General features: G+C 47.1%; 1 protein-coding gene across 2 annotated transcripts in view; it reads left to right on the forward strand.

The window, feature by feature from the left end:
• The window catches only part of dnmbp (dynamin binding protein), a 61134-nt gene that overhangs the window by 28562 nt on the left and 10718 nt on the right, over positions 1–21854 (forward strand). Inside the window, exons 1-4 of one of the 2 annotated variants that reach the window (XM_076298242.1) lie at positions 4489–6491; positions 19520–19719; positions 20376–20475; positions 20903–21050. In XM_076298242.1, the coding sequence (XP_076154357.1) occupies positions 4778–6491; positions 19520–19719; positions 20376–20475; positions 20903–21050 (2162 nt within the window). In that variant the 5' untranslated portion in view covers positions 4489–4777. Of the gene's footprint in view, positions 1–4488; positions 6492–19519; positions 19720–20375; positions 20476–20902; positions 21051–21854 lie in introns of those variants that run through there. The other variant, XM_076298241.1, reaches the window with a different exon arrangement.

The following is a 21854-nucleotide window of genomic DNA, read 5'->3' on the forward strand; positions in this document are numbered from 1 at the left end:
CAATGTTTGAGTATCTTAGTCTCACATGCTTTCACATGTTTCGCAGCTTGAAGCCAAGCCTTGAGGCCAGGGAGGCCAGGCAGAAACGCACACATACACACACACACACACACACACACACACACACACACACACACACATACACACACACACACACACACACACACACACACACACACACACACGCACACACACACACACACACACAGATAGATACGCACATATGCACACACACATACACACACACACACACACACACACACACAAACACGCACACATACACACACACACACGCACACACAAACACGCACACATGCACACACACACACGCACGCACGCACACACACACACACACGCACGCACACACACACACACACACACACACACACACACACACAGATAGATACGCACATACAAACACGCACACATGCACACACACACACACACACACACACGCACATACAAACACGCACACATGCACACACAGCTGTGTACACTCCTTGGCTGATTTTGTATGAGCAATGTGACTTGTGTTTGGCATCACTAGGGGAGCGGTGAGGAATGTTATCAGGGCACTGAAATGGCTTCAGTATTTGTTTTCCATGGCTGACATTTTTATCAGTGTGTCTACAAAAGGAACCGTGGACTGGTCAACTCAAGGCTCTGCCTAGCTGCTGCTTTGAAGTGTTGTTTTTTTCTCCTAGGTGCATAGGTGTGTCTGTAATGACTATTTAACAGGTTTCACTGGACTTTCAGTTGACCTCATATATAGACTTTTAAAGTGTATATTTTAAAAATATACACTTACAACTTTCTCAAATATCTCTGGTAATATTATACTTCTGGTCAGTCACATGACTTTTTCCAAGAGTGAGATCTTTGATACTGGAATTGACCTCTATGTCAGACACACCCTTATGTTAACAAGTAACTGCTAGCAGAAACTTTTATCTCAAAGACCAAAGATCACTGTCAGGCTCCCTCCTACTCCTTCACTGATTCATTCCACAATAAACCCAACAATAAGCCAACTCAGTTTTACTTTCCATCCAGTCCAACTTTATATTATGCCTTTTGGATCATGGACTAATCACAAGTTTCACTATCTCTCTGGTATCCCTGTGTATAATTAGCTGGTGCCTCGCCACACAGGCTAGCACAATAGTGTGCACTGCGAGGAGCCAGGAAAAGTGTCTCTGTTCCCAGTCAAAGTGTCTCTGTTCCCAGTCAAAGTTACAGGTTTCCCCCCACTGGTCTCTCCTTACACACGTTTCAAAAGTGTGTGTTTACCTCCCCACATCCTGACAGGGTGTGTTACAATGCACCACAGTGGGAGGAGAACAATAGTAGGTTGTTGTTTCACGGAAGGTGACAAGTCATGGAGCCGACGGCTGCGATTTGGGGGCAGCTACTTGACTTGAGGCGAGAGAGCCTTGTGGGCTGGTTAGGAAAGGAAGTGAGGGAGGTGTTATTGCTTTTATTTTTTATTTTTTTTTATTGTTTCAGGAGAAGCTGAACTATAAATTGGATAAGGTTGTGCATGAAGGAAAAAAGGTGTTGAAGAGACTGGAGAACGTAGAAGACAAAGGAGAATGAATAAAGAATTTAGAGGAGTTTTTAGAGAGATCAACTGAGATGGGCAGAAAATATGTGGCATTGAAGAGGGGTAGGGGCGCATGAACACGAAAGGAGGAGAAAGAGAGGGAGCGAGCGAGCGATTGCATAGAAAGCAGAGTGGAGAGAGAGAAGAAAGAGGGCCTCTACAGGCTCATTCCTCTCCCCGGCTCCCATTGTCTCCCCAGCTCTGTCTTCGGGGAGCTCTCAAGTTCCTGCAGCTGAGGTGACTCCACTCCTCTCCTCTCCACCCATCTCCTCCCATCTCTCCTCCTCTTCCCTGGGAGAAGGTTTCCCAGAGAGAGAGAGAGAGAGAGAGAGAGTGAAAGCCCTGCACTGAGGCTTCACCGTACAGAGAGCAAGGGAATGAGGGAGAGAATAAGGGAGGGAAAGACCCCCTGTTGCCCCCTCATGGGGCCTAAATGGAGCCCCGGCGGAGCTCTGAGGCGATTAAAACCTCCATTAATAGTTCATCTTCAGACTCCTGCAGGCCCCAGTGCTTCATAGTGAGGACCCCATTCAGACGAGGCGTCTGTGCGGGGGCCGTAAAGTGAGCCTGTTACTTGGAGCAGGCTGTGTGTTTTTAAAGAGAAAATTGCTTTAGCAGCATGTTGCTTTTGGTCCTTGTATTGTTTCCTTTGGAGCGAGCAAGGTAAAATGGTAAGAACGTCCAAGGGCTAGGCCGCAGGTGTTGCATAGATAAATGCGGTCTGTAACTTTGAGAAATATACAGTACGGCTGTGTACATCTCATTAAAAGGGTTTGATCTGTGGGTGTCAGAAATTGTTCAAATGAATTCATACTCCCTCAGCTGCTTACACACCAATCACAAACAGACGCACACAAACACAAGCACACACAGACATACTTTGCCTATCACTCTCAGTTTCTCTCTGTTTCTCTTTCTATCTCTCTCTCTTTCTCTGACACACACACCATCCAGTCTTAGAAAAGGCCAACACTGAACCTCCCTGTCCCAGGACACAGAGATAAACCACAAACCACAAAGTGAGGTATCACATTTCCCCACAGAGATCCACTTGTGTGACTCCCACCGATTTCAGATAGATATCATCCCACTCTACCCCTCAGTAACCCTGCACAGAACACCACTGCACAGTCAGGTAAGGTTGACCGAGACCGCATGTTTGTATATCCTCGCTGTCACTGTCCGAGGTACTGTAAACTAAACTGACCACTTCCAGGAAAGCTGAAGAGGATGTTTGTTTTAAGTCAGGAAAAGTGACAAATAATAAAGGTTCAACTGGATGGCCGAGGGTGCAAGAGCTCTCCCTAGTCTTACACAACAGGAATGTTGCACCTTACGTCCCTGTGGAGGCAGAAAAATGCAAGGGCAGTTTCGGTTGGGTCTGTGTGTTGTAATGTGAGATATCCAACACATATAATCAACTCAGAAGTCCTAAACAAATAAAAGACCTTAAATGTATTGTCAAGCTGAAAGAAAAAAACACCAATCTGGGCATTAAGGCTCTTGGATTTCCACCAGAGCATTGACTACAAATTTGTTGTCGTGCAACATAAGAATCAGCTTCAGCCGAAACCCTCAATTTCAGCCTGCAAGTTTGTATGTTGATTGTGGTGGTGTGGTATGTGTTTGTGTGAGCGTATGTGTGTGTGTGTGTGTGTGTGTGTGTGTGTGTGTGTGTGTGTGTATGTGCTGCCACGATGGGAGAACTTTAAATATGCTCCCCTCTCATAATTGGGTCTTTTGATTGTGCAGAGAGAGAGAGAAAGAGAGAGAGAGAGAGAGAGAGAGACAGAAAGAGAGAGAGAGAGAGAGAAGGGGGGTGGCATACTATACTCCCATTGCCTGAATAGGCCTGGGTTTTTCTCACAGAGAAAAGATCCCCCTGTCTCTGAACCCGGGGACAGCCGGCAACAATGGCTCATTGTGCCGCACGTTCGCCACTGGGCCGTACGCTCTGGAATAATCGGCCTCTGTCCAACCCTTTCCCAGGTCGTTCCTCTGAGCAAACATGAAAGCGTTTTCTTTTTTTTTCTTCCTTTTTTCCCCCTTCACCCCTTTAAATCAAATCATGGGAAGCTTGCCTTTGTCATTCCACATTGGCTGTCGGGAGAAATGGGACAAACAAGTTACCATGTGCTGTTTACAACCCAGCAAGCAGGTTCTTTCTAGAGACTGTTTATGCTAATTAGATCCTTAGAGAGGCTGAGGACCTTCCTAAAAGAAAAAAAAGAAGCCTGATAGTCAACTCATGATTGCAGTGTCAGAGAGACTGTGTTTGGCGCTAACTGGTGCATTAGCATCTGAAAGTTCAGTGCATGGACTTGGTAATGGAGGCTGGAAAATTGAGAGTCCAACAGAAACTGGAAACTGCGGAGGAAAAATAGCAGGAAAAACAAAAGCTCCACTGGGGTGGAAGTGGGTTTTTTTGTCCGTGGCACCGTGCCAAGACTTTAAAACACCTCTGAGAAGTTTGGAAAGGGAAAAAAAAGGAAGGGGGGGTTGTCAGTGGTGGCGACGATAAGACTGTTTCCTCCGCTGGAAAGCAGACGTGTGTGTGTGTGTGTGTGTGTGTGTGTGTGTCAGAGGGGGGCATCTGCCAGGGCCATCCTGTTTTCAAGCAAACACACATTCCGACCAATTGCGAGCCCAGAAGCGGGCTGCTATAATCCACCACTCATGTGACTCCTTCACTCAATAGTTAACCCTACGAGCCTCCTGCCTCCTCCCTCTCTCCCTCGCTCTATCCCTCCCCTTCACCCCTCCTTCTCTTCCTCCACTCTCTCTGCTCTCCTCTGATTGGCTGAGGTGGGTGGAGGGAGGGGAAGGATTGAGTTTCTCAACGCTCAGAGCGTCATAGCAAGGCAGTTCTGTCTAGGCAGCCGTTGTGGAGTATGGAGCCTGTGTGACAGACAGTGAGAGAGAGAGAGAGAGAGAGAGAGAGAGAGAGGAAGAAACTGATTGAGAAAGAGAGAAGGAGAGTGGAAGAGAGCAAGTGAGTTAAGTGAACAAGTGAGAGAGAGAGAGCGAGAGCGAGAGCGAGCATGTCTAACAGGTGTAGTCCACACGGGAACTCTTCTGTCCTGGAATGTGAGCGCAAGAGATGCTAATGCTAACACTAGCGGCGCACCTACCTGGACGGAAGCAGCGTCAACAGTGTCAACACAGAGTGACAGCATGAAGGGCCAGGTGGTTCTGGGCCATCCCGGCCCATTCGGCAACGGGCCCTGGGATTGCGGCCGCGCTCCCTTCAAGCGAGGCAAGAGCGTGGAGGAGCTGGTGAGCGAGAGCTGGGAGAGGGAGCGTTGCGTGCCCGGCATGCCCATGGCCATGCCCGGGATGCCCATGCCCGGGATGCCCATGCCCGGGATGCCCATGCCCATGCACGTGCCCATGCCAATGCAGGCACCACAGCCGCTGCAGTTCACCGGGCCCCAGGGCTTCCAGCCTGCCCCCGGGCACTGGGAGTACCAGACGTACCTGAGGCCGGGCAACGGGGTCCGGCAGCCCAGCTGGGAGTACGAAGACTGGGACAGGATTCCTCAGAGGGAGCCCTTACCTCCACCACCACCACCACAACCACAGGAGTCGCCACAGCACCTGCCCAGGGAGCAGTACTTCTACCAGAGCCCAGAGGCAGTGTACCACCAGCCCAGGAAACCTCAGGAGTGGCCGGCCGGGCACTGCTTCTACGAGGGCAAGGAAGACCCGGGCTACTACGACCCCAGGGACTTAAGGCGCCAGGAGAGCTACGAGTACAGCGACGGCGAACGGTACGACTCCAGAAACGAGGAGGATTATTACAGAGGACGGTACAGCGGTAGGAGGAATGAAGACCGCTATGGCAGCGAAAAAGTGGATTATTATGACCAAGACCGAGACGACAGACGGGACACGGACCGTTATAAGAGTCGGAGTCGGAACTATTACGATCAGCACGACCACAGGGACAGGTATAGCCCGCGAGAAGAGGAGCGCTATGACCGTAAGGAAGGTAAACAGCGTGACTCCAGATACCAGGAGCACAGCGACATCAAAAAGAGGAACAGGTATGACTATAGGGAGAAAGACAGAGACTATGACCGTAGAGAGGATGGCCATTATGACCACAGGGAGAAAGACCACTATGAACGCAGGCCAAAAGACCTCTACAGTCAAAGGGATCATTATGATCCGAGAGACCGGTGTGGGGATGCTAGAGAGAACGAATATTATGCCGATAAAGAAAAAGATAGATATCAGCGCAAAGAGGCTGACTGCTATGAGCGTAGGGACAAGGACCACTATGACTATCGGGAAGGGGACAGGAGTAAAAGCAGGGAAAAAGACCGCTATGAGAAAGAGAAGGGCCGCTATGACCGTTATGACTCACGAGAGGATGACCACTACAGGCAGAGAGAATTGGACCACTATGAAGTCCGGGAGAACGGCCACTACGACCGCTATGACTCGCGAGAGGATGACCACTACAGACAGAGAGAATTTGACCATCGGGACGGGGACAGGAGTAGCAGGGACCACTTTGAGGATTTCACAGCACCTGCAACACCTGAGCGCGCACGTGAGGATTACTATGACGACCACAACAGGGAGAAGACCACCAAGGAATGGACGGAACAGGACGTCAAGTACACCAAACAGGCTGTACGGGAACGGCGGTCCTGCGATGACCAGGTCACCCTGACCCGGCAGCGGAGCGACAGCCAGGACCCAGACGGTCAGGATGCGCCACGTCCAGGCTCGGGGCGGTCGGACGGCGATTCTGAGCGGCGCGGCCGGTTGCGGAAGCCCTGCTACACCAACTCGCTGGACCGGAACAGCTTCTACAGGAAGACCGCCCCTAGCACGCTCCGGAAGTCCGAATTCGCCACCACCCGGAAACAGAAAGCAGGTAAAACCAAAACGCCAACAGGGCAAGTGGGCCTTTTCTTCCCCAGAAAAGGATCAAAGCAGAGTTAGGCAACCTCCGAAGGCTGCAAAACAGGGCCCTAATTGGGAAGCCTACACAAAAGGCCTTAGCTAGCAAGTCCACTGATCATTATCAGTCCTGTTCTTGCCTCACCTTTCAAGCCTAAACCTTTCATTGGCCTATCACTAACCTTCAGGGACAGTAATCAATGCAGGAAGTGTGGTGAAAGTGCTTAAGGTGCCATCTCTCTCTCTCTCTCTCTCTCTCTCTCTCTCTGTCTCGTAGACTGTCTTACTCACGCAGGGTAGCAACACGCATGTCTAGGCCTCCTGCTGACTCCTAAGTTGTGTTGTCGATTCTCTCAGGAAGGTGAACTTGAAAGCAGGCAGAGAGGGGTGGGGAGACCAGTCTATCTGGTTTCGGTTGACATTTGATTTGTCTCTTTCTCTCTTTTTTCTCTCTCTCTCTCTCTCTCTCTCTCTGTCTCAGTCTCTCTTTCTCATAGCTGTCATGTTTGATTGCTTTGGCATCATGACAGCACTCTGTCTGAGCAGGTATACAGCATATCAGCCTAAAAAAACAACAGCACTTGTGTTTTCACACAGACTTGTTGACTGTGCTCTGTGCACACTTTCAAAATAGCAACCACCAGCATACTGTAGCACTGCAACAATAGATCATGCATGTTTTTAAACCATTCTTTTGAGCACTTAAGAAACCTCAGACAAACTTTGAGCCCTATTATTCTTGACTTTATCAGTGTTCTTTTTATGGCTGGATGGGAAAAAAAGGAAAACCCTGTCTGTCCACATTCCCTAGCAGTCCACAAACATAGAGCTCTTTGACCAGACCCTGGCGCCCTTCCCACTGCTAAATGAGTGCCCGGTATTATCATAATAGCGATACCGAGTCCTTTTGTCTTTGTGCAAGGGCAAAAAGAAACTAGCTGCCAGCTTTTTTAAAAGTCTGTCCCATGAGTGCTCTGTGTGCGCGAGTGGCTAGTATGAGGTCGAGACGACGGAGCGTCTCTTCTCTGGAGCTTGGGTGGTTTGTTTATGTTTATTGTCCATGTGGTGTCCAAGTGTCCACCATGGCTGTGAGGCGTCCCGTGGGGAGGCTAGTCTTCGTCTTGGCAGTATTGTGTCTGAGATGTAGAGCAGGTGGCCGGGGGGTAATCCCTCTGCCTGGTGTCAGCACGGAAGGAGAGAGAAGGAAGGAGGGAGGAGGGGAGGAAGAGGGGGAGGGGGAGGAGGAGGAGGGGATGAGGAAGAGGAGACAAGAGAAAGACAAAGTGATATGAAGGCCTGTGCTGGGACGTGCCTGGTACCAGGGAGAGTTCCAACCTCCCCACTCTGCTTCTGGGTCTGATATCACAATGTGTGTGTGTGTGTGTGTGTGTGTGTGTGTGTGTGTGTGTGTGTGTGTGTGTGTGTGTGTGTGTGTGTGTGTGTGTTTGTTTGTGTGTTGATATGTGGGAGTGAGGGAGTGTGTTTGTCCATGTGGTGTTGCCTGTGTGTGCGTGTGTGTGTGTGTGTGTGTGTGTGTGTGTGTGTGTGTGTGTGTGTGTGTGTGTGTGAGAGAGAGAGTTTGGTTTCTTCTAGTAGTGTGTGTGTGTGTGTGTGTGTGTGTGTGTGGGACCTAATGGCAGGAGGTCAGCCTGACTCAGAGTCAATCTGGCACAGGGTGTGAGGTGAGGTCATCTTTTAAAGATAAGCGACTTCCACCCTGACACACACACACACACACACACACACACTCACACACACACACACACACACAATCATAAATCCCAACCACACACAGTCACAATCACTCACTTCCATTCACCGCAACATGGATGTGGATTTGCACACTTTCATGTCCCTACACATGCACTATACTCTCAGATATGCAAAGACACACACACAGGCGCTCGCTGAGGTCCAATCTCATGTGCGGATACACACAACCTCATGCACGCACGCACACACACACCACAAATATAAACACAAACATGGGATCATAGCAGGCTTGTTTATTGGCTGTCAACCAGCTGACACTTTTGACTCCGCTCATGAAGGCATTTCAGGCTTTTTCCAGAGCGGGGCTCCCATAGGCTGGGCTGTTTAACTCAGGAGAACTTAATTGGATTACTTACCTGTGGCTTTATTTGAATGGAGCAACTGATCTAAACGAGTTGGAAACTGCTGAGAGAACCTCCCAGAAGACACAGGTGATGCAGCACATTGCAAACTGTGAGGAAAAAAAACATTGAAAAAAACAGTAGCGTTAGCGTGTTAGCCAGGATGCAGTTGGGCACAGTTGGTCATATTGCTCAACCAGGTGGACAAGCTAATAACACCCCTCACACCCCTGTGTGTGTGTGGTGTGTGTGTGTGTGTGTGTGTGTGTGTGTGTGTGTGTGTGTGTGTGTGTGTGTGTGTGTGTGTGTGTGTGTGTGTGTGTGTTAGCCTGTTGAGTCGCCTGTTGCTGGTCCTTGTAATCCCAGTGCAGCTGCCGGCTCTGGTGGGCTGGGGAGGGGATTAGGTCGGCAACCTTAAGGCAGCCGCTCCTCTCCTGTCCCCTCCTCTCCTCCTATGGCATGGCCCTCCAGCAACGTTAAGTCAAGGGCCAGCTTGCTAGACAAAAGGCTCAAGTCACGAGCAGAGCCGGGAATTAGCCAGCTAATGTAGGTCAGAGCCAATCACACGCACACACACACACACACACACACACACACACACAATAACATACACATTGGCATGGTACCCATAACACCATTTGCCACCACACGCGCGCTCTCGTACTTAAGCTGGACCCAGTTTGACCCCATGTAAACACATCAGCTGCCAATATGTTGCTCTTCAAGGATCACTTGACAATAGTGGTGAATATATTGTTATTCATTAAAATTAATGAAAGACATGGTGTATGATATTTATAGAGGAAAGTTGTGTGTTAGCGGCACCCAGTTACTGATTCAGGGGGAAAAAAAGCCTGAAGGAACTGGGAACAGGGTTTCCCAGGGTGTCGTTGTAATCATGTTGTGGCTTACATCTTTGCCCCCTCAAGAATATCTCGCCTACTCGTGAGTTGATTGATCATGAAGTGTCGTTGGTGAATATGTACCTCTATACTTCGTTCAGGAAAATTAGCTGGCTTCAGCTTCAGGCCTTTAGCTCAAAGCCTCAAGTCCTCCTTCAGCATGAATACAACTTCATTGTAACTGCTGAGAGAATACTAACGCCCAAAAGCTATAAACTGCTTCTAAAAGCCTTCATAAATCTGTGGTGGCTTGTCTCGACTTAAAATGCAACCGGTTTTGTGTGTAAAGGGCTGGAGCAGATGAATGTGGGAGATAGGGCCACCTCGTTTTAATCTCCACCCTCCCAGTAGCAGGCCAGTGAAAGGGCCTGGCCGGGGCCAGAGAGGACCATCTATCACTGCCACGTCCCTCACAACGGGGCTCCTTTTGTTCTGCTGTGTGTGTGTGAGCGTGTTTGTGTGTGCATATGTGTGTGTGTGTGTGTGAGTGTGAGTGTGAGCGTGAGCGTGAGCGTGAGCATGTGTGTGTGTGTGTGTGTGTGTGTGTGTGTGTGTGTGTGTGTGTGTGTGAGTGTGAGTGTGAGCGTGAGCGTGAGCGTGAGCGTGAGCGTGTGTGTGTGTGTGTGTGTGTGAGAGCGTGAGCATGTGTGTGTGTGTGGTTGTGTGTGTGTGTGTGTGTGTGTGTGTGTGTGTGTGTGTGTGTGTGTGTGTGTGTGCGTGTGTGTGTGTGGGGAGAGGTCTTGATGGTAGAATGGGGTTAGTTTAGTTTGGTGGTGGTGCGGGGGGTCTGCACACAATTGTTGCCTGACCCACTCTTCTCACATGCAAATTCAACACTATTGGTCAATAGCATATACGCCTCAGTACACACCCCAAAACAAAGGCACGGCACACTGACTGTACACAGAGTCTACATCCTTAATGCATGAGATCATACTGTAACATGGCATAAATGCAATTGGAAGGCTACGCTTTGTCAAGCTCACTTTGTAAAATTGTATGCGCCATAAACTGTAGATAATGAACTGTGAAGAATTACAAATAGAGGCTTTCTGGAAAATATGGTCCTTGTTGAGATATTCAAATATTGATAGACTGCGTACTGTGTACTGTGAGACATAATGCGGCATCATTGTCACTATACATATCACTGTTCTCCCTATGTATCACTGTTCTCCCTATCCGTATATGTATCACTGTTCTCTCCGGATGTTAGCCATGAAATGGTTCTGTGATTCTCTATGAGAGGTGGGATTTCTGACCAGCTCAGCTGGATTCCTGAGGATGTTGTGGTGTTACGTGGCAGAGCACAAAGAGCCACAGCCATGACTATCTGATGTTTTTTTTTACGACAGTCCTCCCTAGTCATCAGTGGGCACCATCCCTCCTGTGTGTCTGTGTGTCTTTACCGGCCAGACCAACTCAACCTGTTCTCCCCCATACGTACTTCAAGTGGCAATAACAAAAGACACAGGTTACAATTTGTCTAAAATTAACCACAGAGAGAGAGAGAGAGAGAGAGAGAGAGAGAGAGGGCGGGGGGTGTAAGAATCGGGGCAGCGTCTTGAAGAAGTTTCGATACTTTTTTTTTTAACAATCTTGGTCGGTCTAGCCTCAGCGTTCCAGCTCATCTCTGGCCATGCTCCATTGTAATTGTTGCTGCTTGGAGAACGTGGGCGAGTAAATGACCACCCCTCCGTTCTCCGCGTTCCCAATGCCAAACCGGCCTCAGCTGACAGGGTGCACTTTTCTGGTTGCTCGAGTTGCGGACGTGGAAGATATTTTGGAGTGAACGCATCGAATGGGCTAAGTTTGCTCGGTGGAATGCACACCCATTGGGCGTTTGTCCACCCTGGCTACCCAGCTCATGATGAAGATGGCTCTGGACAATGAGTTTGACTCAGGAGGGCAAAGGGAGAGTTGGAATGTGACCTCTGTAGACCTTTGAAACTGCAGGCGATAAGTAGACGTGATGATGAGATGTGCCACTTTTATTTTAATTGGCCAGCAGGATCATGCTCAGCTTGGGGGCATGGTATGTGTGTGTGTGTGTGTGTGTGTGTTTGTGTGTGCTGAGGGTTTTCGTGGGAACTAGGCCAACCATCCACATTAAACAACAACAAAAACAGAAGAGAACAGCCTCTGTTTTTGTGGATCTCTCTAGATTAGCCAATGCGGAGGCTTTAAAACAAGTTGTAAAGAGTTGTAAAGTTTTTCCCCACCAAAAGTCGGAATTCCTCTTCCTTGGTAATGTTTACATGCAGTTGTAAGTCACGCTCAAAGCTCCAAAGCCGCCAGAGGGTTTACAGGGCTCCGGGCACAGTCACTGGCATTACTCTTTGGCTTTGGCTGCTCTCTCTCTCCCGGCCTCTTAAGAGGTGTATGGAGGAAGGGGGGAAGGGGGGGGGGGGTCAGTCGGTCTGTCCACTCAACAGGCTTTGGCGCGATATCTGAGGCCCGGCTAGAGCCGTTGCCAAGGAAACAGGGCATTCTGCCGGTGAACTTTGTGCAGTGCACACACAGACTGAGCGTGACCTCAGTGGACGCACCGGGCCGATACGCAAACATTTCCACAGAGCCAGCTCAGCAGGCAGATGCTGGCCAGTAAACATAGGCGTCATAGCTGCACACGTGAAAGCAAACCTGACTTGCTTTTTTCCCCTCTGTACACTTGGGTTTCACAAACATTCCGACAGTTCCATGATTGATTAGTCTTACTAGAATGAAGGGTTTGGATTTCACTGCCTTACATTTTAAGTTATTCTATGTTATTTTAAATTTTGTCTTATACTCTTGATCGATTTAACAAAAAGATATAGGGCTTTAATTTGAATGGCAGCCAAAGTGCAATGTCTAAATACTAGTTTAATAACGAGGCAAAATCTATATGCATGTAATACCATGAGCAAGATTCCAAACTTTCCCACATGCCACACACGTTAACTTTAGTTCATGCAGGAGACAATTGTGTGACTTTGGGAAAGATTCTTGAAAGATTGTAGTCTTTTAACTAATGCGGGGTCATTAGTTAAAAGACTACAATCTTTCAAGAATCTTGAAAGATTCATTCAAACTTTACTCAAAAGACTACAATATTTTCCTGTCATCTAAATAAGGGCCCATAGTGTAGAGTATTACAGTTTACATGGCACAACACCTCACATGTAAACATGAGTTTATTGGACTGCAGAGTTTACTTTTTAACACACACTTTTTTCCAAAGACTACATAAGTTATGTTCTAGTTGCGCTACATCTTTGTTGTCAGACATATCATTTCAGGTGGGTAATTTAGAAGCACTGGTTGTGAGCACATGACCTTAGCCTTTCAGATAAATTCTCTTTGCTTTCATCAGTAGTAATCTGCAGTCACCCCAAAGAACATAAACCACCCCAATTGAGTAATGGTACCAGCAATTACAGGTGAACCAAATAGGCCTATGCAATTACCATAATGGAGCCAGATTCTTCAAAGTATTTCTTCCAGTAAGATACTTTGGAAAACTCAGTGCCCTAACACCTGTCTTGTAAAGAGAAGGAAAGTAAAGAAACTGCACAGCACTGCCTTACTTAAACAGATGTAGTACAGATGCCCATCCAGCTCTTCCGATGGGAGAGCCTATATATTAGGGGATTCGACTTCATGTAGCCGCATTACGTGATTGTTTCTGAGATTCTGATACGTTTCAACCATGACGGAATTGTGCATACGTCAAGGTTGAAAACGTATCAGAATCTCAGATATGTTCACGTTATGCAGTCAGCTTAAGATGGCTGCAGACGGCTACATGAAGTCGAATCCCCCTATTAACTCACTACTAGTACTGCCTCCTCTCTGAGGACCTGGCACACTCACCCATACGCACATGCATGAGAGAGAGAGGCTCACATCTTAAAGTGCATTCTTAACTTAACAGCCCTGTTAAACAGATGCCAAACAGATCCACCCAAATACCACACCACTGTCTTAATGAGAACCAGAGCCCATACATTGGCACATGCACCTGTCGCTTCTCTGAAGAATGGATCACACACACACACACACACACACACACACACACAGCCTCCAAAGAGAATGCAGAGCTTCTTCTTCTGAAGGCCTCATTGGTGAAAGATCCTTAAGATCATAATGGAATTCAGGCCGGGTGGGACGGGCTTTGATGAGTGATTGGCACATTGAGAAAACCTGGCCCAGATTTTCACCCAAGCATGGAATAGGCATCTGTGTCTGTGTGAGAGTTCCGTTCCCCTCTCTCACATGCACTTTGAGATGAGAGACCACGGCTGTGTCTCAAACCACCTCTACTTGCACACTTCAAGTACTTAGTTTAAGTATAGTCCAGATATTGGGACAATACTAACCATCGATAAGTGGACACAGCGCAAGTAATCGCTCAGTGCACACTAGCAGTGTACTGACGGAAGTTTGTGGTTTGAGACACACCCCACCTACTAGAAGGTTCCTAGTGGTCACTGTGATTATTGCCCAATTAGTGACTTTCTAGTCAAAGCTGATGGAACAGCCAATAGAGAAAGTTGTTGTTGTTGGGAATGGGACCCAGTCCCAGGATTCTGGTTCCAGACTTTTGTGAGCGCTTCAGTGGGTGCCTCTCACTGCACCCTGTGTGTCTGTGTGTGTGTGTTGTGTGTTCATGCGTGTGTGTTTGTGTGGTAATCTGCGTGGTGGTTCCCATGCATTCAGATGGAAATGTGCGGGGAGAAAAGGAGTCTGAACTTCAAGGAGTTTTAAGAGTGACAAGGATACAGTGAGACAAAGCTCTTGCTCGTCTTGGGGAAGAAGAGTGCGTTCGTTTGCAGTTCCTTAGGGGACGTGTAGAGATGTGCTCTATGGCAGCCGGGAGGACAAGAGTGTGTGTATGCGCTAACAGGTGGGTGAAAGTGCAGATCTTGAGCTTCTGAGCACACACACACACACACACACACACACACACACAAACTTTTTTTGCAGCACATGGTCCCAACTTCTTAAGAACGTGCTGCTCCTTCAAGTGTCTTTCAGCTGCCATTCCTCAATTTCAGTGCACATCTCTTAAATGTAAATTGGGCTTTTTCGGCTATAATCGCGTCTGTAGCAGTATGCATATCCGTCGGTCCCGATCTCATTAATTTCCTGTTTGCCCAGGTTGCCTTTGTGGCCGAAGCGTCATGTTTGGTTTGATTAGCCACGGCTCTTTTGAATAGAAAAGCCGGAGTGATTTGTGGAACGTGAAAATGGTGCCTTTGCTGTGTCTCCAGAGAGCTCTGTGTAGCCTTTTGTATCTTTGTTTCCCCATACATGTGACATGATTTAGGTACTGGCTCAGTTCCACGGCTGTTGAGACAGCAAGAGAGCCTTGGGAATGCCTTTGTGGAGACAAACATGATTTGCAACATGCAAGTACTGTATATCAGTGTGAAGTTGTATGCTTTCACAGGAATGGTATGTGATTGTGTATATTGAAGGGTTGCAATGGCTGGTGATGAGTGACATAACTTTTTAACTTGTCTCTGAAAACTTGAATGTGCACTTGTTGAGGACATATTCCTCTGTGGCATTTCAGTTGTACTATTAGCGAATTGTTGCTGTCATCCATTTCAGAGCAGGATTTGGTGTGGTGCTAAAATACAATAGTGTTTACCTCTTAGCTCTGCGCTCCACTCAGGAACTGAAGTAACCTCAACTTAGTATGGTTGGAGTTTTTTCCACAATATTTGTCTTCTAAAGACACACAAGTGTAGTATGTTTTATAGTTTTTGCCTTTTTAGGGGGTTATATCTGAACATTACATTACATTTAATCATTAGGCTGGCACTTTTATCCGAAGCGACTTAGAAAAATGGAAACAATTAAGGTACAGGGTGATGGTAATTTTGATACCACAGATGAAATAGAGACCCAGTCAGACCAATAGTATGAAAAATCAGGAACAGAGTTTATTTACAATAATGCGCATCAAGGGAGAGACAGCATGACTTCGCCTAAAGATCCATCAGCTGCTCTAACTAGACAAGGAAATAGTTAGGGTTTAAGTATCCTTTCAGGCTGACGGGAGATGGCCTTGGTCATCCCATCTCACGTGGACTACACTGAATCAGACTCTGATTAGTGGCAACCTGGCAATCCGGAGCAGATAGCTACTGACGCAGCCATGCAGAACAGTGAAACACTGCAAAGTTAAATAATATTAAATAATAAATATTATATTAAAAATAAATATTAAAAAATAATATTACCGCTTATTCCTAAATACAGTCACACAGAGATAAACACAGGGACAGTACAGATATCATACAGTCATTACATATAATCATACTTTTAGTATCAAAGTGACCCACTAATGAGAAATGCAGAACATTAAACCACATATTGGAATATTGGGCATAATGCAGAACATTAAACCACATATTGCAATATTGGACATAATGTTCTATTCCACTTTCTTTCAAGTGCGACAAGGACGTGTGAAGTCACCATCAGCCAGCTTATTCAGTGCTGTGTATTCACTAGGGAAAGCTATGTATGCAAACAACATGTTTACTGCTGCTGGTATTGTTCACTCCACCCTGCCCCACCTCTCAACACCGCACACTTCCCCAGGACTCCTTCCCCTCCTGTTGGGATCCTATGTGGGCCACACGAGGGTTTGTGGGCTGGGGGTTGGACACGGGAGAACAGGAGAGAGAGGGGGCTGGGAGAGACCAAACTCAGTGCCACGACCAATTACTTCCACCACTCGCCTGGGTAGAGACTGAGGCCCCTGTGTGGTCCGGTCGCCGATTACCCATAAGGCCCTTCACCAGGCCACGGCACACATACCAGAGGTGTGCTCTGGCACATGTAGGGCATATCCCTTCATACATGCACAGACACAGACACAGTATAAAAAGGAAAAAACGCACGCACATCCCGATCTAATCCTGGGTGCTGGACAAAACACTTACGATGAGAGAGAGGGGAAAAAACAGACACAGACACACACACACACACACACACACACACACACACACACACACACACACACACACACACACACAGCATATGGCACTGAGAGTATTCACACAGTCTCATGCCATTTGGGCTTCACCTGCTTTGAAGCAGGAGAGTGTCTGGTTAAAGTGGTGTAAGATGGATACGTACAGTAGTACCTGACCAGGCTTTACCCTACTCTGGTACGGAAATCCTATGGTGATGTAAAGACAACTTTTGTCTTTGTCCATTAGCACTAACTTCTCTCTCCAAGTCAATGCTGTTGACTGTTGGCTAATGTAACACTTCTCATTTTCAGACAAAAGAGTAGAATCCATATCATACTGCTGTACAGTTGCTTCACTTACTCATGATCTGTAAGGGAAGGGCTTAGGGAGGTGATCGAGTCCAAGACCAGGACGTAAGATTAGAGGCAGCATTTGCTGATAGTGAATGAGTCAGGACTGTGTGTGTGTGTGTGTGTGTGTGTGTGTGTGTGTGTGTGTGTGTGTGTGTTGTTGTCTTATCACCTGTACCTCCCTCTCCGCGCACACCATTAGCACTGCCCGGTCACAGCCGAGCTCCCAGCATGCACGTCTGCTGTGTGAGCCATTGTGATGGAATCTTTACTTTTGAATTTTAAGCATGTAGCTCAGGTCCAAACAATGAGAGTTGCCATCCCCATTCACTGGAAGTGGGTCAGAACAGGTTTGCGTGTGTGTATGTCTGTGTGTGTGTGTTTGGGTGTGTGCGCCAGTCGCACCACTGGGTCCTGTTACCCTCAAAAGTAGCAACACATGGCTCTCTGCAGGGTGGGCTATGGTCTGTACGTGGGCACCCAGAGCAGGGGGCATGCCTGCCCAGAAACACCCATGAAGTCATGTGACTCATGTCCCACTCTTATTTCCCAGAATGCATGTCTTTCTGTCTGTATTTGTAAAGTATTACTCTGCGAGAACTCCAAAAGAAGTATTTTGTAGTATATCTGAAATCTGTTTTGAGTAGAAGAGAAAAGAGTTGGAAGAGAAGACGTTAGAGGATCAGAGGAGCCACCCGGAGCTTGTTAAGCCTTCTATGGGGGGGTGTGTGGGGGGGGGGGGTAGGGGGGGGGCAGGTGGTGGAAGGATCAGACAGAACCCCCTACAGCACAGAGACACGGAGAGACAGACTGAAAACACACACAGACAGACAGGCCACAAACCATGAAAGAGAAAACAAAAAATAGGGTGGCTAAATAACAAGACCACAAGAGGAGAATAACAAGACCACTTTGGAGCCTCTTTCTAGAAGATACATTTTAGGCATAGTAAATCCATAGTAGAATCCACACTGTTCGAGTTGGAGTGGAACACACACCACATTACAAATGAATTAGGAATCCACAGATGTCAAAATGCAGACTATTTTGACAGAACATACCGATACATAACCTTTATAGCCCTGATCCGTTGCATATGTACAGAGCTGAGGAATCATCTCTTTAGTAACTCTGTGCCATTTGGTGCAGTTGCTAATCCCGGATTGCTCTTTTATTGAATCAGCAACATGAAAGATTTGCAGGGGTATGAGGTCACTTGCAAAGAGATACAGAGTAAGTATAGATATGCAGAGATGGCAATAAGGTTAAAACTCTTGCTCACCATACAGCATGGGGACAAATGATGTCATCCCATGAGATGAGATGGAACAAAGCAAAAATATTGACCACAGTAGATTGCTGTATGGAGTAGTTTTGTGGAAGCTACTACTAGCAGCCATGAATTTGCACCCAGGTGGTTGTTGGGTAACATTTCCGCTGTGGGGTTATCTTCTGTTTGTAAAAACATAGTCAACACTCTAAAGATTGATGACTGGGGTCTTCACCCTTTGATAACCTTTTAAACCTCCAGCCAGTAATTTCTGAGTTCTCTTTTTGCTGATTAAACTGTTTTTTGTTTTTTAGAATAGTTTGAAGCCATTTTGTCTAGTATTATGGGATGTTCTTTGACTATAGCTATTAGGCGACCAGCCAGCCTCTCTGAAACAGTTCTCCACAGCACAGCTGTGGCACATCATCTCAGTTTTCTCGGTCTGCCAGTAACAGCGACGCCTTTTTGAATCCTTCCTCATGTGTGAAAACAGAGCGGTCAGCTTCCATTGGACAGGACAGCAGGCAGCCTTAGAGACAGCAGCCTGCCTCAGCGCCGTCTCAGAATGCAGCGACTCTCAGTGACCACAGGCAGCTGGCCGGCTGGCAGCCTTCGCCACAGCGGGCTACTTGGCAGTACTGATGCTGAGCCATTGTGATGGAGCATGTGGTGCCTTGCATAGATTGCAACCTGCTTCTGCCAGTTGATGTGTGGTATTTTCACATTCCTGTTTCATGTATCTGACTTCTCGATTAGTCGTTGGCATTATCTGATGATGTCTTTATTGGAATCATAAAATATCATCTGTGTGTGTGTGTGTGTGTGTGTGTGTGAGGTCACTCACTGGGCCCCTCTGCAATGCCCCCAGACCCCCCATTTTTCCACCTCGCTTCTCTGCGGCCATGTTGCATTGGCTGCTGTGATAGTCCATTGTGGTGTGGACAAAAGCCAAAGTCCAGAGGCCCTTTGTGGAACTCCAGCAGTGCGTGAACCCTGCGCCTCCTCAGCCTCCCCATAACCGTCCGCCCCCAATCTCCCTGCCATCCCAGCCCTGACTAGCCTGCCAGGGCCCACTCATGTCCAGAAATAAAGATCAAAGGCGGCTAGATACGCTCTGAGTCATTTTTGTGCTCTTTCTTATGGGAATTGGTCGCGTCCTAGACCTTTGTCTACAGTGGCAGTGTGTTGGCGTTGAGCTATTGTGTGCTGGACCTGACAGTTCGGAACTGAAAAGCTTAGTAGCTCGAGTCAATGTTATGCAAGGTCAATGACGTGTTCACACTCTCCCTCGTTTTCTCTCTCCTCTCTCTCTCTCCCTCGTTTTCTCTCTCCTCTCTCTCTCTCCCTCGTTTTCTCTCTCTCTCTCTCTTTCTCTCTCTCTCTCTCTCACAGAAATGACTCTGCTGTCTACCCAGCCAAAGTCCCTGGACTCTGCTCCGGTGTCAGCGGCCACCACCAGCGAAGATCCTGAGCAGAGGATGCTGGAGAAGAGGTCAAAGGTCATCGAGGAGCTCCTGCAGACGGAGAAGGACTACATCAAGGACCTGCAGATGTGCGTGAAGGAGATCATCCAGCCTCTCAAACAGAAGCAGGTACCTAGACACTTCATCACCTCCACCAAAGAGGTCATTGTTTCAGTGTGGTTTGTCTGTAAGCAGGATTAGCCTAAAACTAGGATTCATGCATTATCATACTGGATATGTAACCATCCCATCTCTTGTAACATACACCTCAGGTGGCTTTAAACATCATGTTCTATTCTCTACATCTAACTAACTTATGCATTTATCATGTATACAGACCTTACTGTTCTGTAACTGACCCTATAGGCAGATGGGTCAGGCCCTTGAGTCGTGGATCTGCTCGAGGATTCTTCCTATATGTATCCCCAATTCTAGGGAGTTTTTCCTTGCCCCTGTTACCCATGGGCTTTCTCTTTTCTTTTCTTTGATTGTCTAACATTCTGTAAAACGCCATGAGACATGTGTAATGTTTTGGCGCTCTTTAAGTGAATAAAATTGAAAATCAAATTGAAACTACTACCTTGAAGACCCCCATTAAATTGTGCAAATGTTGTGGCACTTGGTTTGCGCTCTGTGAGTGCCCTAATAGAAATTGTCAATGTTGCTTGGTGACAGAGCTCCTTGCTTTAGGGTGTGCTCTGATCTACAACAAATATCAGAGCAACATAACCTCACTGCTGTAAATGTTTCAGTTGTTTCTGTGGTCTGTCCCTTGTGATTTGTAGGTGCAGAATGTGGACTTTGATGGTCTGTTTGGGAACATTAGCTCTGTGATCGAGCTCTCCCGTCGCCTCTACAAAACCCTTGTAGACTCCGACTCCATTGGTGAGTAGGTGGTCATATCATTCATCAGCATACAGTCTATAGGTGGCAGGCTCTCTCTCTCTCTCTCTCTCTCTCTCTCTCTCTCTCTCTCTCTCTCTCTCTCTCTCTCTGTGTATTGGCTCTTTAGTTGTGTCAAGTTGTTCACAGTGGCAGTGTTGTGTTCAAGTTTAGTTGTTTCAAGTGGAATGCATTAGATGTAATTAGCAGTTGGATTAACAGGTCTGTTCAAGTGGCTATTCCTTAATTTCATTACTTTATTAAATACAATGGCAAAGTCTAATGACTGAGCCATTGTTTGTCGTCCCTGGCAGTATTGTCTATATTTTGTTGTTCCAGCATTTCGTCAAATACTTAATTAGTCTGGTCAGAGAGTCTGAAACAAATCAACTTGGCAAATGTTTGACCTGAGCCCTTATTTTTTTCTCAGGGAAAGTGTTCCTGGATTTCAAAACAGAGCTGGAGGAGGTCTACAAGGTCTACTGCCAGAACCACGATGATGCCATCTCTCTGCTGGAGACCTACGAGAAGGACGAGAACATACAGAAGCATGTGTTGGAGTGTCTGGAGAAGCTCAGGTAACTTTGCGACAGCCGACCTAGGAAACCCCCATTGGGCTCCATCTGGAAGCACTTGGGGTGTTGAGTGCATGGTGTGGTTTGTGAAGCATGTCCATTGCAGCCTGAGACTAGCGTTTTTTTTCTTGGAACTCCTGACTGTTTTTTCTCAGGTGCGCTGTAACAGAACATGGAGTTGTATAACCTCTGATGTAAAAGTTCATTGAAAATGCATGTGTGTGTGTTCAGCAGGAATGTTTGTTTTCTAACAACACAGTGTTTGAAAATTAAGCCACAAAGGACTGTAAACATTTTTGTCGCTATTACTGAGACTACACTCTTGCATAGTTGAGCACCAATGACTTGCGGTGACCTTGGTAGCAGATGATAATGAAACAGAGTACAGTGTCTCACTGACTCCCCTAACTTGGTCATTAAAGGTTACTTGATTTGAGGATTAGAAGGAAGTAAAAGAGACTTCCGTGGATATAGGAGAGAGAAAAGAAAACATGGGCTTGTAGTTCTTAGTTGGGATAAATTTGTGAATAGTATTGAAATACCTGGTCATGCTTGGTAGGTAGTGAATTGAGGCAATAGTCAGCTGTGGGCCCTGTAAGCCCTTTGTGCGTGTGTGTGTGTGCGCACGCACACACACACTGGGTTGGATGACACTGCAGGCCTTTTAAGAAATAAAAATCTTAGCTTTGGTTTCAAATTATCTTAACTGCTGCCATGGGAGTAACTTGAAGGTTTGAGTTGTTTGTGTTCATTACATTTTGCAAGGAAATGATTTGAAAGTAAACAAAAGAGATTGTGTGTGCTTGC

The sequence above is a fragment of the Alosa pseudoharengus genome, unplaced genomic scaffold (assembly GCF_046254945.1).
Source record: "Alosa pseudoharengus isolate Yale_2024_CS ecotype anadromous, Long Island Sound unplaced genomic scaffold, YU_APseudo_1.1 YU_APseudo_1.1_scf_21, whole genome shotgun sequence".
NCBI lineage: Eukaryota > Metazoa > Chordata > Actinopteri > Clupeiformes > Clupeidae > Alosa > Alosa pseudoharengus.